This window comes from Silurus aristotelis, assembly GCF_946808225.1.
Source record: "Silurus aristotelis genome assembly, chromosome: 9".
NCBI lineage: Eukaryota > Metazoa > Chordata > Actinopteri > Siluriformes > Siluridae > Silurus > Silurus aristotelis.
Genome location: NC_139582.1, coordinates 22,158,064 through 22,182,095, shown reverse-complemented (window position 1 = coordinate 22,182,095; position 24,032 = coordinate 22,158,064). Strand labels below are relative to the sequence as shown.

Here is a 24,032-nt window from a genome sequence, read left to right as displayed (position 1 = left end):
TTTTTTTTTCATTTGTTAGTTAAAAAAATAAATACATAAAAAATGTGTGCTTTTTAAAAACCTGTGCTTTTATCTAAACTGAACTTTACATGAACTGCACACAATGATTTTAATGAACATTTGCATCCCAATGGACTGATAGGTGTTCATTTCCAACAGAACGTTTTGCTACTGTAAGTGATATTGAAGTGTAAGGCACACATCTGTAATGTTCCAGCTTGGTGTGACTTAATCCTATCTGATATGCCCTTCTCCTAATGCTGACCATGTAAAATTTTACAAAACCCAAAAGGATTAGTCTTGTTATTATGACTTTCATTTTTGTACATTATCCAGTTGTAAACTGGATTCCTCTTCCATAACACACCTTTATTTCAATGTATTGCTAATCTTAGAATCTGAGAACATACAGATCCCGTGATTACCTTATAGAGTGGCTATAAAAATCAGATCACAAATAAAAAGATAACCAGTAAAAGGGTCTAAAATTGGACACAATACACAAACTGAAAAAAAGAAATTACAAACATTTATAAAGTTTCCAAATGCATATGAATGAATATGAACATAAATCCCAAGTATAGTAAAAGGGAAAAGAGAAAAGGGAAACTGCATCTATAAATATAAGGATATGTTTACAAATGAAGATTAAACTTCAATTAAACAATACATTGATTCTTTCTGCAGTATTTCAAACAATATTTGAAAAAATGGAGCAGTTGGTATATAATGTATTATGGACAATCAATTGCTGATTCAGCTAAATTGCAGATGGAGATGAGGCTGGTGCATGTAAACCTTTTCAATAACCAGCAGTGACATTATAGTTTTTAGGTGTAGCAATTGCAATTTTATATCTCTCAAGTATAAACCATTTTGTTTGTTATGATCCAAAATTCACAACATATTTTTTGTTTTTACCAAATGAGAATACAATTCTGCAAACTGCATTCTCTAAAGCATGTTGTGAACACAAATGCGCTAGCAATATCCTAAACCATCCTAGCTCTAAAATATTGAGCTAATGTCAACATTATTTTAATTCTGAAAAAACATGTTGAATTATGTTGGCATTAGCTCAATGTTTTAACAGGAAAAAATATGCATAGACCCTGCACATCAGTGTATTTTTTGTAAATAAGAGTAAAATAAAAACACCAGAAATCTGGTACTTGTCCAATATTTTTAGAACACATATTTTCTAATATAATGTACATTTCTAAATAAACCGAAAGAATTAATCAAACATTTATAAACATTTTTGTCAGTTGTTACAAAGGGTTAATGCAGATGTTTAGCCATATGATATTTGTAAGGAATGAACTGTTTGATGGTTGTTTGATATTGCAGTGTTCCACTCAGTGCTTTTGCTGCTTCTTTACACTTTTACACTACCTCTGCTCTCTCTATGACTAAACAGGAAGCAATATTTTATGAGTGACATGTTTCCAACCCCTTAGACTTCACAATTAGACTAGCACCATTTAAGGCAAAAATAAATATTACAATCTATTAAGAGAACAGTTCTAAAGCATTATGTGCAATAAATCAATGTAAATCAACACACTGTCATTGTTCTTTGCAGACAAGCTTTTAAAGTGTAAAACCTACTTACATTTCTGATTCATTTCATAGGAACACAGTCTTTTGTCGAGGCATGCAAACTGCTACTTCTGGCAACACATTGAGCCTTGGAGGCATGTTAGGAAGTTATGAAGGCTAACTGACTCATCATATTTATCTAGACTCCCAAACCCCAAGACAGGAAAGGTTGTTATCACCTGTCAGGAGGAAAATTCAGATAATATTGAGGCCTATAACCTTAAGGCCTACAAAAATAAAGCGAGCAACAGAGCCAGTTTTCACTCATTGTTTATACTAAGAGTCATACCTGTGACTCTGGTGCTACTCTTGCGAAACTTGGAAGTCTCTATGGAATATGCACCGAAGATAAACTGACATTTACAATGAAATGTGCTTTGAAGTCTTTAAATACATTCAGACACTGGTTCACTAATTTAATATTTTGTAAGGTCAGTCCCTGGTCTCTGTACAGTTGTACAGTTTAAATAAAAAACCATTGGAAGTTACTCACTAGTTTTAACAGCAATATTATTGTAGCTATCGTTGAAGAGAAAAGGCTAAGCATTTAGAATGAGGGGGAAATGCACAATAACTACAAGGGCCATGCCCACACACCATATAACACAATTTGTACAATTTGGCACAGTCAAATTTCTTACTGGCAAGTTAGCACATGCTATGCTCAGGTGTTGTCTGCTACATCATATTTTTTATTTTCTATTGGCGAAATACAGTGTTAGTTAGAAACAGCCTTTAGTTTATAAAATTTCTTTTCTTTGCATATTCCAGTTTCATAAGGAGTTAAGGAGGCCCTATCCTTGTTTTGGTAATTTGCATTTATGTTTAACTGTGATTTTCCAGAAACAGTTACAATGCTTTTCAGTAACTGAACACACACACACACACACACACACACACACACACACATACACACACACACACACACACACACACACACACACACACACACACACACACACACACACACACACACACACACACACACACACACATATCTTCATCTGTGGAGATGTGCAGGAGAGTGTGTTTATATTTAATACCAAGCAGGAAGATAACTGTGCTCTTTTGGAAATCTCTCTCATAGCTTCTTTCAGTTATTCATTGTTTTGGGGGGGTCACAGGCCAGCAAGGAAAAGCCTTTGCATTTTTTTTACTGCTTATTTGGAGTGTCACGTCAATTATAATATCATGTCACTATCAATTAACCTGCTCGGGACTGCACCCACTGCCTGAAAAGTGTCCTTAATCATATACTTGGAAAGGTAGGATTGGTTGACGTCACCTCAGCTTTCAGGATTTTCAGTGGGAGAACTTACAAGACCTGGAGTGACGTCACTTCAGGGACAACAATGTTTATTTTTATGTTCAACTAGCTTATATAACTTTTTTTATTATTTATAGTATGTAGGTTATTATAATGTGTGTAGCTTGCAACAAATTAATTACAACCTAACTAGTTTGTAGTTAAACAAGCACTTATTGTGAAAAGCAGTTAACTTTAATATTTAAAGGAACATGAAAGGTGCTCCCAGAAATGTATCGAAATTTGTGGTCTTCTCGGAGAATATGTCTTTCTGTTTCAGTGATGGTTGCTAAAGCAGCTGGGGGCTTTTCAAAGCTAAAACTAATTGATTCATTCCTAAGGGCCAGCGAATTCTGTCATTAGTATCAGACATGCAATTGCTGGTAAGCTTTGCTTTGATGATATTGATTGATGACTTTGCATCAAAGAAAGCAAGAAGGGTCAGGTTTTATTAAAGTTAATTTGTAGTGAAACTTTTATTGGTTTGTTTGTTGTATAAAGTGCTAAATAATTTCTGATGTTCCTAATTTCCTATTAAAAGATAAAGTAGGTGCAGATTGTTGTTGGTTATTTTTCTTTTTAGGTGACAGCGGGGTGGGGTCGGGTCGGGTCATGACATTGTTCACCCAGGACACCATTCAAGCTAGAACCACCACTGCCCCTGATAATGTTCGGTGTTTAAAGTTCTTCCTAATTAGGTTAGATATATTTTTCTATAGCATGGCAGGCGGAATGTTTCTGTTGATTTCTGAATTCATTCTGCTGCTACCATCATGCATTACTTCCTCAATAAAGAAGGAAACCATGGCAGTTTCTCTACCTTGCTTAATTGAAGAATTTATGTGGATTGAATCATGAGCAGATTCCTTTCTTTGTCCACATTTTGGCATTTCCATTAATTTGGAAGATGTTTAACTTGGTCCCAGAACCTTTTATTAATTTTTCGAAAATCCAGTCTGACATTTTCATTCGTACTGCCGATAAGTGATTTGAATCTTGTGGTATGAGCTCCATGAGTTTTTTGTTTTTACAAAATACCTTCCACTCTGCTCTGTATGTTGTTGTTCATATCACTGATTGAGTTGGGTTCTTTATAGCTCTCACAAAGTTTGTCATCAATTGACATTTTTTCCTTAGCCCACTCATTCAATGTCTGGTTGTTACTACACCACTAATTTCTGTCTGTCAGACAGTATGTCAGGACAAATAAAATTTTATATGTATTGTCTATGACTTATTTGTGCAATGTCTGTGATTGATTTTCACTCTTTTGTTATCTTCAGAATTACTTGCTTTTCTTCCATAGACAGCTCTCTGGTCTTTATGTTGGTTTATTTAGTTTTAAAAAATGTAAACAAAATCTTACAGGGTTCACCAGGATTTTCCTTTAAATATATTGAAATTGGTGGGGTTTAGTTGTTTAACACATCTAGCAGTAAATATCATAAAAGAAAAGCCACCTCATATTTATCTGTTGGTCTTATACCCAAATGTATTGAATATATATCAGAAATAGAAGAATTGGTCTTGCCATTCTAATACTTCCAGAGCAGACTGTTTTTTTAAATACAAGAACTGAATAAAATGTTTTTTAATTAAATTTGTTATTTATTTGTCCTAGCAAAAGTTGCATTTACATGTTAAGTTGATGAACCTGTGACCTGGCCTGTGTATTTTGATGTAACAAGGTTGTGGAATCACTAACCTTTATATGGTGTGCAAAAATCTTTCATCAGAGATAACATTATAGTCTGGTAAAGCTTAATAAATGCTATTTTGTAAGGATTTATAGGCTCCCTTTTTGCCGAAGAAAAACCTTATACCCAAAAGACACCCTAGTGGACATACACTGTACTGTACATTTCCGAATCCTTTATTATACAATAAGCTGTACAGTGCTAGAGATTTGAAAAATTGGAATTTAGTCTAAATATCTTTTCCATATATGGTTACAAATGTTTAAAACCATTCAATAAAAAAAAAACATTTTGTACATTATAAATGGCACCAAATTTTTAATGAAATACAAAACCAAACGCAAATTCTAAAGTTGAGGACAGCCATAAAACCTCCAGTGACATTGTATTCTTTTAAAAAGCTTCACAGGAAACGCGGGTTTGGACTGAGTGCGTCTTCGAAATATTTATCCGCTGATGGAAAGTTCGACGGAATGCATATTTTCCTCGCTTATTACCCACACCTTGACGTCAGCTCTATGTCCGGCCCCCTTTCCCCGTTCTGAGCTTCTGATTGGGTGAGGCGGCATTTGAGGAATGTCCAGAAATTGGTTAAATAGCCACTGCGCTGTACCGAAAACTGTATCAAACGGTATAAGATCTAAACTTTTGTAAAGAAACGGCAGTATGAATAAATAGCCTAAAAAGCTTACCAGATCAGGTTTAACTGTGTCAACTGTGTGATTTAAATAGACGTGTTGGATTTTAGACTTCGAAATCGTGTTTCAGAAACAAAAGGATTTAAGCAACATACATTTATTCAGCTTTATAGGAATATTTGCTTTTCAGGTGAGTTATTCCAAACAAAATGTACAAAGACGAGACAGAAACGCGCTGATTGTGGTAGGTGTCTAGTACTGCAAAGACAATCTATAATCATCTGATTTATTCTCAGTGCGGCTTTGTTGAGGAAAGACCACAATGTTGACGGCATTGTGTTTGCTGTTGATGCTGTGTAAATCACAAGGCAGCGGAATAGCAGGTGAGAACACTTTTTTTTTATTTTTTATTTTACATCCACTTTAAGTACTTGCTGATTTGTGACGATCTGGTAACGCAGATGTCCAAGCGGCTCAAATGTACAGATCACTCAGTGCTTGTTGTCTATTCTCTGTTCTTCACAGAGAGCCGAGAAGACAATAGCGTTTATGATTTATTCGAGCTCGCAAAGGTAAATAAAAAGCACCATGGAGTGAGCCTAGTAAAGGGACCCGACCCTTACAGCCCTGCTTACAAAATCCTCAACCCCAACTTGATCCCTGCCATCCCTGAGCGCTTCTTCAAAGATCTCATCTACTCCATCCAAGAGGAAAAGGGCTTTCTGTTTGTGGCCAACCTCAAGCAAGCTAAGAAGACCAGGGGCAGCCTGTTCTCTGTGGAAAGGAGAGATGGCTCTGGGTCTGTTTTTGAGCTTGTCTCAAACGGGGATGCCAATTCTTTAGACCTCATTTATGACACAGCAAGTGGCCACCATGAGATCACCTTTGAAGACGCACGGCTGGCCAGCGGCAGCTGGATGAACGTCACCTTGTTCGTGGAGGAAGACCGCGCGCAGCTGTATATTGGTTGTGAAGAGATAAACACACGCGAACTTGATGTGCCTATCCACCAGATTCTGACACAGGATGTGGCTGATGTCTCTGTTCTTAGGATTGGAAAAGGAGCAGTGAAAAGCAGATTTATGGTAAGCGCTTTTGAATGAATATTCCTGAAATTGTGTTAGATTATTTGTTTTCTAGACAGAATTTCTGTTTTACCCCATTTGAAGACAAAACTATCCAGACAAAAAAATGTAAAGGACTACCTTGTTTGGAATATTTTAATTTGATTCTGTGTTGATTAATTCTATTTCTACTTTTATATATCAAAAAATATTATATATAAAAGTGAAAAAACTAAATGAACATTTATTGTATCTTAGTTTTTTAGAGCCTTCTGTTTGTCCCCCAGCTTGTCCCCCCCACCCCCCACCTTTTCAACACATCATGAAATCTTTTTCTAGGTATGTTAAATGGGGTTAGAAAAAAGGGTGGACTGCCTGGAGGGCCCTGCTACTCATGTTGATAAAAACACATTGATTTAAAAGCTCTCTTTCTGATACTTCTCATACAGGAAACCCTACATTCTTTTACCCGTTCAACATTTCCTAATTTTCTCTACAGGGAGTGCTCCAGAATGCACGCTTTGTATTTAAAACGACTTTGGAGACAATCCTTCGTAACATGGGATGTGAGAGCTGTAAGTAATTACTTTAATCATGAAAACCACCACATATTTCTGAAATGAATCATTTTTGGACAAAGCTAGAGAAACAGTACCAACATCAGTGTTTGCTTTCCGGACAGCCTCCTACATCATTGATGTCGTGACCCTTGACAACCCAGTGAATGGCTCCAGGCCAGCTATACGCACAGAGTACACTGGACACAAGACTAAAAGTAGGATTTTGTACATTCTTTGATTTTTTGTACTCTGCACTATTTACTAACCTGTAGAGTTTCAGAAAAAAAACATTTATTTCTATCTTCCTTTGATTCAGATCTCCAGGACATCTGTGGCTTCTCTTGTGAAGACTTGGCAGGCATGTTTAACGAGCTTAAGGGGCTTGGTGTGGTTGTTAAACAACTTTCAAATCAGATCCACGAAGTGGTGCGTATTAGCCTCATGCAAATAACAACAATTTGCTATTACTCTTTCATATGCCACTTGTTCCAAAATTCTGCTTTTGACCTCAATGCAGTATTTGTAATAAAATAAACATTTATTATTTGGTGTACTTTCAGAATAAAGTTAATGAAGATATAAAGAATCAAATTGAGATTTATAGTGGGGTGTGCCTGCATAATGGAATTGCCTACAAAGACAAGGATGAGTGGACAGTTGACAGCTGTACCCACTGCACCTGTCAGGTAAGATGAGAATTATTAACAGTTGCCCCAATCAAACATATTTTATTGTTGCTTAATAACCAATAAAAAATATGAAGATAGAACACAGGAGTCGTAATGAGTTGCAAATGGAAACTTGTAGTTGTATTATCTGTGCAGAATCAGTCTGGTGTCTTGTTAGGATAATAAAAAAAAAAATCATCACTCATGATGATAATATCTGGCTGCATTTACACACCGAAAAAAAAACCTGTATACTCTCGTTTCTATTTTATCATATGTACACAATCTGTCTACACTCTGCTCTCCACCACATATAAACACCTCACCCCATGTGTTCACCAGAAAATGTTTCAAGTACCAAGTTCAATTACTATATCTGATATTCTACAACTACTACATAACTTGTTTTTTTTTTTTTGTTGTTGTTTTTTTTACTTTCCATAGAACTCTGCCACTATTTGCCGGGAAATCTCCTGCCCGCTTATGCCTTGTGCTAACGCCACAGTCCCTGATGGTGAATGCTGCCCACGTTGTGGAACACGTAAGTTGGACATTTCTTTCAATGTTGCCAATTTATTGTTCCATAATATGGCTGCATTTGTCTTAACTCAATAATATGTCTAGCATTATTATTATTATTTAAAACAGCTTTGATCTGCTCTAAACAACACTCTTCTCCACCACTCTGTCCTCAGAAAATGACCATGCTGATGATGGCTGGTCTCCCTGGTCTGAATGGACCCACTGCTCAGTGACCTGTGGCCGAGGCATCCAGCAGCGTGGGCGATCATGTGATCGCATCAACAGCAACTGTGAGGGTACCTCAGTGCAGACTAGAGACTGCTACCTGCAGGAATGTGACAAACGCTGTAAGTTATAATGCATATGAGAACTTGAAAATCCATCTAATATTTACTAATCTGTACAAATTTCTACACAATGTTTCTTTAATTGAAAAAATATATATATATTATCTGTATACAACATGCAAATTTGATAAAATTAAAAGCAACATTGACTGAGTTTAAAATGTTTTGCAGTCAAGCAAGATGGAGGCTGGAGCCACTGGTCTCCCTGGTCCTCCTGTTCAGTGACCTGTGGCATGGGTGTCATCACTCGCATCCGCCTCTGTAATTCACCCACCCCACAAATGGGAGGCAAAGACTGTCAAGGAGAAGGCAGAAAGACAGAACCATGCAATATGGCCCCTTGTCCAAGTAAGAAATATTCATATTTTTATCAAATAAATAGTTATTATTGCTAGCTCTGTACACCCACACACACCCACACCCACATACACACATGTATGTAAAATGAATTTGCGTTAATGCGTCATTAATGTGTTATTTGTGACAGCCATAATATAATATATATATATATATATATATATATATATATATATATATATATATATATATATATATATATATATATATATATATATATATATATATGTCACAATTAACACATTAATGACGCATTAACGCAAATTCATTTTAACGGCACAAATTTTATTAACACACTTTTTTTATTAATGCAGTGCACATTTCTGTTTGATAATTTTTAAATAAAAATATAAATAAATAAGTATATAAGAAGCGAAATTAAAACCTTCAATGCAGCACTCATTAATTCACAAAACACCCTTTCTTTATTTAGATATAAAAAAAATAAATAAATACACTGAAAAATTATTTTTAAACACTAAAAATACTGATGCACCAAGTCCGTATGAAAACAGCAAAAGTTCAGTTTGGTGTCCTGATAATGTATGTAATTTAAAACTTTTTATTTTTACGAGCTGCCCTGTCATCTGAAAATGTAATCTTGCTCAATGCAAAGAAATGGCAATAATGGGAACCTGGTATGTTCTTTTTGAATTGTGTCTAATAAACATGAACAAGTTCTTGAAGGTTTTCATGCTCTTTGTTGAGTATGGTTTCACCAATAATTAACATTTGCATAAAGCATCCATATTTGTCCATGCCCATGTTGATTAGAGTTATAAAAACTAGGAAGTATTAATTTAAGGTAAATTTAGAACAGATAAAAATTTCTGATTAAGTTGCGATTAATCACTCGAAAATCATGCGATTAATCATGATTAAATATTTAAGTCGTTTGACAGCCCTAATATATATACTAAAGGAAACAAGAATTTTTTTTTGCACAAAATGGCAAGGTATTTAACAAAAGTTAATCTGACACACACAAATGGCTAATAAAAACCCAATCTTTGTTTCCCTCTGAATCTGTGGTTTAGTCAATGGAGGCTGGGGACCATGGTCACCTTGGGACTCTTGCTCTGTCACTTGTGGTGGTGGACTGCAGGGCAGACATCGCCTTTGTAACAGTCCTGTGCCCAAATATGGTGGAAAAGAGTGCATAGGTGATACCAAAGGTACCCGCTTGTGCAACTCTCAAGACTGTCCCATTGGTAAGCAAAACTATTTTCTTTTACCTGTTAATTTGTCTTCTATTTCCCAAAATTGTTTAGCAAACAAGTTCTTTTTTTTTTTCATCAAAGATGGCTGTCTTTCCAACCCTTGCTTTGCTGGTACTAAGTGTACCAGCTTTCCTGATGGGTCCTGGAAGTGTGGAGAGTGTCCACTTGGGTATACTGGAAATGGAATTCATTGTCAAGACATTAATGAGGTACAAAGATTGTTAAATAAAACATAATACCTATGTCACAAATGATAATACTGGGCTTTGTTAATAGTGCAAAATTTATCCTACAGTGCAAAACAGTTCCTGATGCCTGCTTTACACTTAATGGAGTCCATCGTTGTGAGAATACAAATCCGGGTTATAACTGCCTACCATGCCCTCCTCGCTACTCTGGAACTCAGCCTTTTGGCAGAAGCAGTGAGCAAGCTATAGCCAACAAACAGGTAAGAGATCTTCTGATGAAGTTCTATGCATTTGTTTTTCAGACCTAGAAGTGCGGAATCTATTTGTAGGTCTGTTTAATTCAAATATTATACAGTTGTATTTTGGCTATAGATTAATTAAGTCTTTTTGAGTAATGGTTGAAATTAGATCAAGAACAAATTATAGTTTCATGCTGTTCATTTTTTGCGTAGAGAAAATTCAGTCATATCATCTTTTCTAGGTGTGTGCACCAAGGAATCCGTGTGAGGATGGCACCCATGGCTGTAACAAAAGGGCCAATTGTATTTATTTGGGCATTTTCTCTGACATCATGTTTCGATGTGAATGCAAGCCAGGCTATGCTGGTAATGGTCATATATGTGGAGAGGATCCTGATTTGGATGGCTGGCCCAATGCTGATCTTCACTGTGTTGAGAATGCCACCTACCATTGCAAGAAGGTAACTACTTTGATTGTTTGTTTATAAGCCTATCACATTGAGGTTGCAACCCCTTAATTTTAATTTAATTTTTAGGACAACTGCCCAGACCTTCCCAACTCTGGGCAAGAGGACTATGACAAAGATGGAATTGGGGATGCTTGTGATCATGATGATGATAATGATGGAATCCCTGATGACAGGGTGAGTTAAAGAAACTTTTTCCACTCCTGTGCAATGCTTATTTTTACAAAGTACTGCATGAATTCAATAACAACTGAGGCATGAACTGGTCTACCAGCAATAACAATAATAGGCATAAAGTCAGTGATTTAAAACCTTTGGGTTTATATGTATAATTTAAAGCGCTATTTTGGGGAAAATGAACTGGATAAATAAATAGCACCTTCTCCAGAGCCAGATCTTAAATACCAGATGGATTTTGAGTCCTGCAGTCTGTGGTGTGCAGCTCTGTTAATGTAGTATTCATGTTGATGTGGAAAAATGGCCCCCAGATGGTTGATTTTTACTTTATGTCTCTTTGACATAACATTGTCTGCACTAATGTGCTCAGTATTAAATACATTTTTGTGTGAAACAGGACAACTGCCCATTCGTCTTCAACCCAAGGCAATATGACCAAGACCAAGATGAAGTCGGTGACCGCTGTGATAACTGCCCCTATAACAGCAATCCAGACCAGATTGATACAGACAAAAACGGAGAAGGCGATGCTTGTGCAATTGATATTGATGGTGATGGTAAGAGTCAAGCTTAGCAAAAAAGCATAAAGGAAACAGTCTAAAACATTCCTTTGCTAATAAAATTATTTATTGGGCAGGTATTTTAAACGAAAAAGACAACTGCCCGTATGTCTACAATGTCGACCAGAGGGATACTGACCAAGATGGGGTTGGAGACCACTGTGACAACTGTCCATTGGAGCACAATCCGGATCAGGTAAGTCACACTGTATTCCTTACATATTTCTAATGACCAAAGTTGTACTTGCACAACTAGTGTTTGAGTATGTCTGAGTAGAAAGAACAGAACAAAGGTAGAATTTACAATCTAAGTTAAATAGGCAGCATTTTTGTTGTGGTATTCGATCATGAGCCATGAATGAATATATTCATGTGGGAGTAAAGACAGAGAATGATATTTCAGGAAAATATCTATTGAATTTTTGTTGCAAAACTAATTAGCATCCTTTCACAGTGGTGCTATGCACAACAGCTTCATTCATTATTTCCCTCCTACAGATTGACTCTGATTCAGATAACGTGGGTGACAAATGTGACAGCAATCAGGACATAGATGACGATGGCCACCAGAACAATCTGGACAACTGCCCATACATTCCTAATGCTAACCAGGCTGATCATGACAAGGATGGGCTGGGTGATGCATGTGACCACGATGATGACAATGATGGTATCCCTGATGACAAAGACAACTGTAGACTGGCTGCTAATCCAGATCAGTTAGACTCTGATGGTAAGCACAAAATACAATAGTAGCAAAATGTATAACTTGATTTTTAGTCAGTTTTCTTTTTTCTTTTTCATTATTTGACCTAAACAATACTTTTCTTCTAGGTGATGGACGTGGTGATGTTTGCAAAGATGACTTTGACCAAGACAACATTCCTGATATTATGGATGTTTGCCCTGAGAACTTTGCCATTAGTGAAACAGATTTCCGTAGGTTCCAGATGGTTCCTCTAGACCCTACAGGAACTTCCCAAATTGACCCTAACTGGGTGGTGCGTCATCAGGGTAAAGAGCTTCTTCAGACAGTCAACTGTGACCCTGGCATTGCTGTTGGTAAGCACCGGATAATTTCCGAAAAATTTAGTAGAACAGCAAAACTGAGTTTTTACATACATATGAGACAAATGTAATTGTCTTCTTTTGTCTCTCAGGATATGATGAGTTTAATGCCGTGGATTTCAGTGGAACCTTCTTCATCAATACAGACAGAGACGATGATTATGCTGGCTTTGTGTTTGGCTATCAGTCCAGTTCTCGCTTCTATGTGGTGATGTGGAAACAGATCACACAGTCCTACTGGTCCCAGACACCTACAAAAGCTCAGGGTTACTCTGGACTGTCCATAAAAGTGGTTAATTCGACCACAGGTCCTGGAGAACACCTTAGAAATGCTTTGTGGCATACAGGAGAAACAGTAGGACAGGTAAATAGCATTTTGACCTTAAAAGTACTGTTCTAAAAAAAAAAAAAAAAAAGCAGGTCAGAAACGTTATTGAAGACTGTTATATACATTTAATTTTGAACATCTTGATTTAAGGTGCGCACTTTATGGCATGATCCCAAGAAAATTGGCTGGAAGGATTTCACTGCTTACAGATGGCAGTTGATCCATAGACCCAAAACTGGACTTATCAGGTTAGTGGCCATCTTTTTCTTTTTATAACAAAAACTGAAAGGTAATAGATCAATAGATCACACCTGATCATCTCTCTGTTTCTTTTTCCTAGAGTTATCATGTATGAAGGCAAGAAAGTCATGGCAGATTCAGGAAATATATATGACAAAACATTTGCTGGTGGAAGACTTGGCCTCTTTGTCTTCTCTCAGGAGATGGTGTTCTTCTCAGACCTCAAATATGAATGTAGAGGTAAAATACATTAAAATATGTTTATATTACAGATTTAAGCACTTTGGAGATTGGTTTTTCTAATATATTTTTTGCTTCTCTTTTCTTCCAGATGTCTAACAGGATGATTTTTAAAGAAGTTGCCATCACTTATTTTTGTTTTCATCCAAGATGTAAAAATGTGTGTTATGAGACCAGGCCTACCAAACTCTATTATGGTGGAACAAAGGCAACAGAAGAAAAAGTTACGAGGTTATGTGACTTTCAAAACAAAACCAACTGGATGACGAGCATACACCTGCAGATAAGCAGGTAAATCACCATCTCTGCATGGAACAGGGAAATAAAAAGACTTTCCTAAACTTGTCTCCTGTTAGTAATGATTAGAAAAATAGCTATTGTTTATAATTTAAATGTACAGATCTGCTGTGGACTATGCTCCTGAGAGAAAGAAACTTCTTACAATTTGAAGTAATATAGCCATTCTTTGTGCTTTTAATGCCCAGAAAAAGGCTGTGTGCTTCAAGCAAATGAGTTTTTTTCTGTATGAATGTTTGTCAGAAAGACCCCACTTTATGGTTGTGTGCTAAATGAAAAGCCACTTGCCCTTTTCTGGAGGCATGAAATATATTCTGATGTTCTCAGGGTTAAAGGGACCTTTGTCATCAATGTTTCAAAATAAAACAGTATGTACCACAAAGTTATTTACTTACCATATCAAAATAGGAAATTGATTATTGCCTGCTACTATGTAACAGGCAAATAGACATTTAAGCTGTTACATTGTATTAATTTATATTAATAAAACAAACTGGATAATTTTTAGTAGAATTTCTTTTATTATATATTTAATCATAATAATTTCTTTCTCCAAAATCCAAGTTTTTAGCCAAGCTTGTACAACACTCTGCATTCTAATCAGCAAGGAAAGACAATATACAAATAATACCTCATATTAGAATATAAATAAATAATTTACATTTTTGTATTTAGTTAAACAAGTGTAGTACAAATGTATATTTCCAAAATGTATATAATACAAAATATTTGCCAAATAAAATATCCTAACAGGGCATAAATAATTTTTTTAATGTTCTAAGTGAATGAATTATGCATTTTTATATAAGTTATTATTGATGTTTGTATTTGAAGATGTAGTTTCATGTTTGTAGATATGTGCTATTTAATTAATTTATCAGGAAGTGTGACATGTGTTTTGGAAGTGTTCTGTATGTATAAACAGTTTGCACAGTAATTTGAGAATGTTTTATTGTCTTTTTTTATTGTCATTGTTGTTGTTGCTGTTATTTCCCCCCCCTAAAAAAAAGTTCATGGAGGATTGCCTTGTACTATGATGGTTGCCTTATTTTTTAATGTAAAGTCTCTTCTACAGAAATGGTGTTTTTACACATTATTTTTTAAAAGAACAAACCAATAATAAACAGTTACAGATTGAACTGGTGTTTTCAGTTTTATCTGGGTTTTTGTGCTATGTTTCGAATTAGCCCCTGCAGCAACCAAAATAATTCCATTTAGGGTCTTAATCATACAGCTGAGAAAATAACAATCATTTTGTTTTGTCTTTTCCCCTCTATGTGTGCTAAAGAACATAATCTAAATAAATCAAACACACTGATACTGTACAAATTGTGCAATTCAAGGTGCACAACCTTTTATGTTCTATTTAGTCCAAAAAAATCCCCTAAACTGGATTACCTTTGTCATCAACAAATTGTGTTTCGTTTTTTGCATCATTTTGGGTAAACACTTGGAAAATTCCTAATAGCTCAGCAGTTACTGATATAACCAAACCAGCCCATCTGACACTAACAACATCTTTCCTTCTTACTGATATTTGAAATGAAGACAAAAAGATCTTGACCTGTCAATTAACACACACAGTACGCCTGTACTACTACAATTACTACAACATTTGTCGAGAATTGAGGGAAGTGGTACAGTAGCTCAGTGATGTTTTCAAAAGCTTCTACCACTGGACACTTGAGCAAGGCCTTTAACCATACTTAACCAGGTATTAGTATAAATAAGATAATTGTATAACAGTAAGCTGCTCTAAATAAGAGTGTCTGCAAAATGTGAATGAAAATAAAATTTATAAAGAAAAAAGGGAACATAAAAGAAGACCAAATAAATTCAGCTCTCAGGGGCAAACATAATTAGAATGTTTTCTCCCCATAAATCATTACTTTTTGTTTATATTTTAATGTAACTTTGGATTAAGTATAACTTATAAAGTAATGGTTAATAAAGATCCTGTGCTAGTATGTCATTACCAATATTTTGTACATATTAGGAAAGACACAATGTTCATAATATGACATAAAATCATTTTCTGCCCCCTCCTGACTCTATATTTGCTGTTACTACTGTTGCAAAAGAAAACCCACCCTTATCTGGGTGGCACCTAATGCCCATTCATTACAGGACTGGTTTTGGAGGTTAACAATCTTCCTGCTGCATCAGAACTGGATAGATTGGGTGTGCAGGTCTGCAGAGACATCAGTTGCCCTTCTTAACTACAACAGGGTTTGGACTCTGATAAATATTCTGTACCTTTATCAGAACATTCCACCAGCAAGCACTTCATCTGCTCTTTAGTTAAACTCTGCGGGTGCAAACATTACAGATTAGATAAACACAAAATCTGCATGGAACACAAACAGATTCTAGCATCTACTAGTAAGTTTAGTAAGATAAGTGAGAAAAAAACATCTTTAACTTCTGACAACCCCTTCAACCTTTATTATTTGCTGTAGATGGAGTAGTTTATTTAATGTTGTTATATTACATGACCTAATAACACATTTACACTAACTAATCAAATAACAGGTTTTTGTTTGTTTGTTTGTTTAATGAGATTCATATTTGCTGTATTTTCAAACAATTGTGTTCCAATGAATAATAAAAAAAACTATGGGAAAAAAAGGTAGTTAATCAAACAAGATCACCAAGATTTAAAAATCTCCAGATGCAACTACAGCCTGAAAAATAGCTATATTTCCACTGTTAAAACCGATGCAGGTCCCCTGATAAAAATGGTTTTTGATTATGTTTTAACATGACACACTTTTGATTTGGTGGAAATCAAGTTTGTATGCTGTACCTTCATCCTATAATATCCCATTACTACGAATCATACATACACAACAGTATCTGAGTTCCCATAGGATCTACACTATGTCAAATTTTTCACTCAGACGTCAACTGTCGCATCGCATCACATGCTGTTTGTGCCTTACATGATGATTATAAACAGTTTCCTGTTTGTATAACCAGGATCACTAAAAATCCTTCTCAGATTATTTCTCTAGTTCATATATGTTAATTTTTTTCCTTAAACTGTCAACACAGGCTCCACAAACGTGACATATGCTTTTAAACTTGACTTTAACCTCCTCCTCGGCTTGTTTAAATGGAGCATTTATCAAAGAGAGGCATATACCAAATAGTAGTCTTTTCTTATTAAAAGCAACATCTAGCCATTATAACAGCAGATCTCTTTTACATTTAGACAAAATCAATCCATGACCATTGGGAAATTATGATCGATTCTATTATACTGTAATGAAAAAGACTTTTGAAAAATGCAAAAGTAGGTCAGTGGTCAGGATTTTACACTGACTTTCTGCTGCTGGAGTCTTATGTTGGCCTGGGGAAAACATGCCTTGGATCAGGGATTTATGTGCTTGAACAAGCTCAAACTTAAAACAGTTGCACAAACTCCTGGTCCACCTCTGCAAGCTGCACAGGAATTGCATAGGCATGTTAAATACTAGACAGTGGTGTAAATATTCTAGATCACAGCTTAAAACAAAGTTTTGTGCTTTCAGTGTGTGTGTGCCCATTTCTCCAGACATAATATTGGACTGTACAATAAAAACAACCATAGTTAGAAGTAAGTATGGGCAATTTTAAATTATAGCATTATCAAATAAAGACTTTTTCTTTAAAAAAGTATTTTGTTAAAAGATTAGGTTTTGATGTTAGGGGTATTTACCTTGTTAAACACTTTGCCTAATAAAAGGAAAACATCACTATGATACGTAATTTAAAATATCATTATAGAATCATAAAACACTATTTTACTTAATGATTCCACCATTTAAGAAACATTAACTGTTTTTAAATTTGTCTTTAAGATTTGTTAGATGAAATGTATATATATATATATATATATATATATATATATATATATATATATATATATATATATATATATATATTACATTTTACTGAGTTACTGGACTATCAATGCTACCTTTAATAAACATTGCCTTTAATACATACTAAGTGCTCTATTCTAAATCCAGATATAAGAACCTATGTTTAAATCATATTTAAAGTCATGTTTTGTGGATTTAAACACAGAGCTTTAATTAAAACACTATTCTGTACAAAAAGCATGGGCTTTAATCTGGAGCATTAATCAAAGCCATCTTTTCATTCTATGCCTGCTTCAGTTTCCACTCTAAAAAGGCAGAGTTTATCTTCTACGTTGTGGAAAACTGTTATGAAACAGAATGCTTGCACTTCAAAGGAGCTTACCACCTGCATGTTTAATTGCAATTTTGAGGGAGAGGGGAAACGTGGCAGTACTTAGGAATTAATCTAAAGCTGATGCATGGTGTTCCATATTCCTACCACCAGGCTCCACACCTTCCTAAAGTCAAATATGTATATATGCTATGAATTTAAATGTAATGTGCAAATTCTAAATTTATATAGATTTTACAACACTGTGATGATCTCAAGCGAAGGTAAGAAAGCCAGTAGTTACTCAATGACCAAATATCTTTAACTTTTGTGGTTTGTACAGATGAATTTATTCAAAACTAAGCTGTGGTGCCATATTCTTTTTGGAAATCATGTGCTTTTTCCTAACCATTGTTCAATAAAAACATACTTGTTTAGTCTCTTAGGATTATGTGCATCAGATGAACATCAACTTTTTATATTTTCACAGAGGCCTGTAGACCACATTATGTAGCTCTTGGGTTTTTCTTTATAACTCTAGAAATTAAATGACCTGACCTTGTAGAAAACATGCTTAGACTTGAATAAAGGCATACATTCTTTTTCCCATGACTGTATACTCTAGTCAGATCAAACAAACAAAAATCCCTGCTTGTTATGAAATACTAATGTGGTAATTTATGGCCAAGAAATTTTCCCCATCAATTTCATTTGGATCTTATGACTACTTTTATGGCAAAATGCATTATATGAGTACATTTAAAGTGGCTATATGCACTTGAGGCATCTTAAATAAAAAGGGGTTATACATATTATACAAAATACGTATTACATAATACATCTTTACCCTCACTTTATATGCACTACTTTAGATGACACAAAACAAGTTTCACCCTTTATAACTTTATGTTTCTGCATTAGTAAATGTAGCCTGGTGAGCAGATTACATTGTCGTAGTCAATTCTTGTTATTGCTTCTTCAGTGAATTTGGTATCTTAAAAATAAAGTGCATAGCAAATCACATCATCATGGAGAACATCAAAGGCGTCTGTTTGCCTCCTGTACAGAACATCATTGTGCAGCCCCAGTAAAGCCAGCAGTCCATCTCCCACCCCACCAGTAAATTCTTTGTTCCTATGCCATTTGAAAAAAAAAAAAACAACTAAAGTATCCAAACCAGGTTGAGATTCCATAACAGCTTATTTACACATGTTGTTAGGACCATAAATAACATACTGCCTCTCTGTTAAAAAACATATTACACTTTGCCCTTCAAAAATATATTCACATCATATATAATTAATTTGGTACCTGGGCCTTCAGTGGGGACTTACACGACTTAATCCATCTCTTAATACCACCACAATCATGTTGCAATTATAGAAACAATCAATACTATACAAAAACGCAATATGAGGGTGAATACCATTTTACTAAAGCAAGCTCCAAACCTCTACAATACAACTGCAACTGTGCCACCTACATCATCTGGAGCAGTTCAGAATCAATATTTGTCTAATAACATGACAGAAACATGAATAATAATAAAATACAACCTACTCAGCAGAGATGCAGACTTATAATTTGCAGCACTCCTCAGAGGCTGTAAGCCGGTGGTACAGAGAATAAACTATATGAAAGTAGTGTATTCTCTGTACTGGAGAATCATATATCATTCTACTAGTATATGGATTGAATCAGAGTGACTGCATGTTATCCAGTTACTGTATAGTGGTCACTTCTCTACTGTTGCTCCTTTCTAACATGACCGGCTCAGGAAACTGAGGCAATGGAGGAATCCCCTAACCAGAGCCACTGCCATGCCAGTTATAACCCAGAGGAATGCTGTTAGGACATCACTGACAAACTCAAAGACCTTTACATAAACTCAAATGAACAGAAAAATATAGATCCTCTAGAGAAGGTTCAAAGATTATCCACAATCACCACTCACACCCACCCAATGACTTCAATCAACCCAACCTAGCAGAACAAGCTGGCTATAGAGGAAAGATTTAACAGCCTGCAAAACATGCTGCAAGTAGGTGTTTGCTACATTGTGTGCTCCTGCCATGGAAGAAGGATTTGGCCAGTAGGACAATATCCAATGCAATTTTCATTTTCTTAATTTATGGGTTTGTGCTGGTTTTATTTTTCACGGTCTTAATTTAATGCTAACCTTTTTGTAGTCCCTGACCTAGTGAACTAGAAAGAGCCTTTTTTAAAGACTCCAAAGCACTTTCATAAGTTGCACTAAATAATGGTGTTGATACAAGCTGTAAATGTAAATAAAAAAGAAAACAAATCTTTCAAACTTTCAAACTAAAACACTGGTAAATATGGCCCTGTCACAACTTTTATGATGTATTTGATAAAACATATTGCAGCTGTCAAATTTTAAATGACTTCATATTTTACACATTTCACATATCATTTACACATTTGATGCTTTCTATGTTATATTGTGGCAGAAATATGGGTTTATGAAATTATAAATTATTTCATTCTCTTTTCATTTACATTTTACACAGTGTCCCAAAAAAAAAATTTGAGACATTGGGTCTAAAATCAAGCATGTAAAATAAAATGTAGCATAAAATAAAGCACAAAACATTCAGCTGCCATCATTTTTGTATTTACTGTATATAACTTACTTCCAAAAACAAAAATTGTGTTCATGGTTTATTTGTTTTACTTTAATGTTGAACTTTACAGGATAGATCCAGATAGAAGGCTGATGATAATTGTCAGGTTTCAGAAATATATATATATATATATATATATATATATATATATATATATATATATATATATATATATATATATATATATATATATATATATATATATATATATATATATATATATATATATATATATATATATATATATATATATATATAAAACATGTTTAAATATTTGGTCATTTGGTCATTTTTTGAAATTTCAGGGGTAACATGTTTACAGTGTGCACAAAAAAAGTAAAGTTTTAGTTTAAATTATTTTATTTAATGTTTATTTACATGTACAGCTTATAGCAAACACCATTATGCTGGTAAATATTACTATTTAGTGCAACTTTAGTGCTTTGGATTCCCTATAGAAATGCTCATTTAAAATTTAGTATTAAATAAAGACCATGGAAAATCTGGAGACCAGTTTCTATAGTTTCAGGAGGGAAATGTTGTACTATTTGTGTCTGACACAGAATTCTACCTGCCCAAAAGTCCTGGGTAATAAGATAAAATGGGAACCTTAGTCTAAATTGTTCAACAATTTGTAGATGCAGTTTTTTGCAGATTAGTGATCCTATGCCCATCTTCACTTTTGAGAGACTCTGAAGCTCAAAGATTTACTTTACCCTGACCTGTTTTAATTTAACCTAATTAGTTGCAAAATGTCTCTCCAGCTTTTTCTCTTTAGTAAAACTTGCATTTCCATCTTATTGTTGCCCCTCTCCCAACTTTACTGTGATGTGTAGCAGCCATCAAATTCAGAATTACATTATTTTGACATTAAAAATTTATATTTCATCAGTTTAAACATCTTATATGTTTTCTATGTTCTACTGTGAATAAAAAACAAGTTTATGAGATAAAAATCTTAAACAGCGTCCTAACGTTTTTTGGAATTAGGGCTGTAATATGGCCTTTTTGAAAGTAGGTTTCTTCTGGCCACTTGCACTAAGGTTCTCCGATTTCAGTCAGTCTGTACACAGGGGATTCATAATGGAATGGGCAGCCATATTATGGAAAGTATTACATCAAGTGATTGCTTTGCATGATCAACAGCCAACAAACATGAGACAATTTTACTAGCCCAAGCTACCACAATTTCCTGATAATGGTCCCATATTCCAGGATGATAATGTCCCCTATATACTGTTTAAATAAAGCAAGTGACTTTTAGAACAACAGAATCAAGTCAGTGGTAGCCCTACTTTTATTGGAAATTTGAAATATAATAATATAATATTGTTAAATGTTCCTCTTATTGGGATTAATGTTGAAATGAACTTAGATGTCTTTGCTTTGCTTTTAACAAAACACCTTTTTTATTAAAAAAGGGTTTTAACACCTGTATTCCATGCATGCATACATCATATGAATACGATTAAATCAGAAATCTGACACCTTGTGCTACAAATGATAAGAAATGTAAAGCACACTGCATGGAATATAACGTTTGACCATAAACCAATAATAATTCTAAACATTTTAAAAAGGTTGCCTCTATTACATTGTAAAAAAAAAAAAAAAAAAGTCTGACTATATAACCAGCTGAAAAGTACAAAGCTTTTGACTCTCTGTGTGTAATTAGGATTATAGGATAAAGCTAGGCTCTTCTGTAACTAAACTACATTTGCGGCATTTAGCGGACGCCCTTTTCCAGATCGACGTACAAAAGTGCTTGGGGTCTCTAGTAATGAATAAATCTACACTGGTACACAAGATAACAAACTTAATATAAATATATAACTCTTGAATTCTACAAACATGGAAAGTGCTAATTTAAGTATTTCAGGAAGAGGTAGGACTTCAGTCGTCGCTTGAAGATAGTCAGGGACTCTGCTGTACGGACATCTAGAGGAAGTTCATTCCACCACCTCGGTGCCAGAACAGAGAAGAGCCTTTAAGTGTACTTACCTCTCATTCTAAGAGAAGGTGGTACCAGTCGAGCAGTGCTGGAGGATCTCAGACAGCGTGGTGCAGTGCGAGATGTGATGAGGTCACTGAGGTAAGATGGTGCTGGTCCATTTTTGGCCTTGTAGGCAAGCATCAGTGTTTTGAATCTGATACGTGCAGCTACTGGAAGCCAGTGAAGGGAGCGCAGCAGTGGGGTGGTGTGGGAGAACTTGGGCAGATTGAACACAAGTCGTGCAGCTGCGTTTTGGATCATTTGCAGTGAATGAATAGCGTTCAGGGGAAGACCTGCCAGCAGAGAGTTGCAGTAGTCAAGTCTTAAAATGACAAGAGACTGAACAAGTACCTGGGCAGCCTGTGTGGACAGAAATGGTCAAATCCTTCGGATGTTATAGAGAAGAAATCGACAAGAACGAGCAACATTAGCGACATGTGGGAAGAAGGACAGTTCATTGTCCATAGTTACCCCAAGTATATGAGCAGTGGCTGAAGGGGAGAGCAGAGAGTCATGAAGAGTTATTTGGAGATCTTGACCTGGAGATGAATCACCTGGGATGACCAGCAGTTCTGTTTTGCTGGGGTTGAAACTATCAACAATGCTCAGAGAAACTGCCTGGTTGGGGTTGGTGCATACACACTAAGATTACTTCCAAGTGAACCAAACTGTGACCTATGCAAATTGAAGAAGCTCACAAAGTCTGGTGTAATTTTGTAAAACACACACACACACACACACACACACACACACACACACACACACACACACACACACACACACACACACACACACACACACACACACACATTCATTTGGGATAAACTAATGGGGACATTTATAAATGTATAATGTATATTCTTAATTTATTTCTGTAAACTGCTGTGTGATGATTTGTTTTATTAAAGTACTATACAAATAAAACTAAAACAAACAAATCAACAAACAAATAGGGAATAATATTGCTTTGAAGCCTATAAACCTGACATGATTAGAGACCATGTTTAAGGTTGTTTTCCCAAGCATGGCTTTGGACAATAATGCCATTATCTACAATAAGACTTGCTAATACATAAAATTGTCCTTAAATTTCAAGGGTTTTATTATTCAATATAGTCTATGTTGAGTCAATCCACAGTTAATATTTGCACACTACAGGTATATCAGAATGTACATGTATAATTTGCAGGAACAACTGAATTAAGTAGGCTTTAAGGCATGTTTAGTTAGAGAAGCTTTGTCTGACTGTTATATAATGCCAGGCTTATTAGAAAGACACTCTCCTGGAGACCTGACTTTTCAGTCCCACTCCCGCAAGGTTCTGTCCCGCTCGCACAAAAAAGATATGCCCTCCCTTCATAAACTGGGAAGAACGGCAGTTTTCCATCATGAAAGCGACCCCACAGACCCTTGCAGCCCAGCGCAACAAACAA

At 35.2% G+C, this 24,032-nt stretch overlaps 2 protein-coding genes across 2 annotated transcripts in view; one reads left to right on the top strand and one right to left on the bottom strand.

The window, feature by feature from the left end:
• Positions 1–5,174: 5,174 nt before the first annotated feature.
• thbs1a (thrombospondin 1a) lies at positions 5,175–13,862 on the top strand. The gene is made up of 23 exons (XM_083550435.1): positions 5,175–5,433; positions 5,540–5,626; positions 5,769–6,328; positions 6,807–6,882; positions 6,990–7,082; positions 7,184–7,293; positions 7,428–7,553; positions 7,980–8,076; positions 8,231–8,404; positions 8,576–8,752; positions 9,799–9,972; positions 10,063–10,190; positions 10,277–10,429; positions 10,651–10,869; positions 10,945–11,052; positions 11,450–11,609; positions 11,690–11,808; positions 12,111–12,345; positions 12,447–12,674; positions 12,773–13,044; positions 13,159–13,256; positions 13,349–13,488; positions 13,580–13,862. Exons 2-23 carry the CDS (start codon positions 5,566–5,568, stop codon positions 13,585–13,587), a joined length of 3,516 nt encoding a protein of 1,171 aa, XP_083406561.1. The 5' UTR covers positions 5,175–5,433; positions 5,540–5,565; the 3' UTR covers positions 13,588–13,862.
• Positions 13,596–24,032, bottom strand: part of fsip1 (fibrous sheath interacting protein 1) — a 43,087-nt gene continuing 32,650 nt past the window's right edge. Inside the window, exon 10 of the mRNA XM_083550506.1 lies at positions 13,596–16,093. Within this exon, the coding sequence (XP_083406632.1) occupies positions 16,001–16,093 (93 nt within the window). The 3' untranslated portion in view covers positions 13,596–16,000. The remainder of the gene's footprint in view (positions 16,094–24,032) is intronic.

Coding starts and splice junctions, on each gene's coding strand:
- thbs1a (XM_083550435.1), top strand. CDS start 5,566: ATGTTGACGGCATTGTGTTTGCTGTTGATGCTGTGTAAATCACAAGGC. Junction 10,870..10,944: donor CCACCTACCATTGCAAGAAG/GTAACTACTTTG, acceptor TTTAATTTTTAG/GACAACTGCCCAGACCTTCC. Junction 11,610..11,689: donor AATTGATATTGATGGTGATG/GTAAGAGTCAAG, acceptor TTTATTGGGCAG/GTATTTTAAACGAAAAAGAC.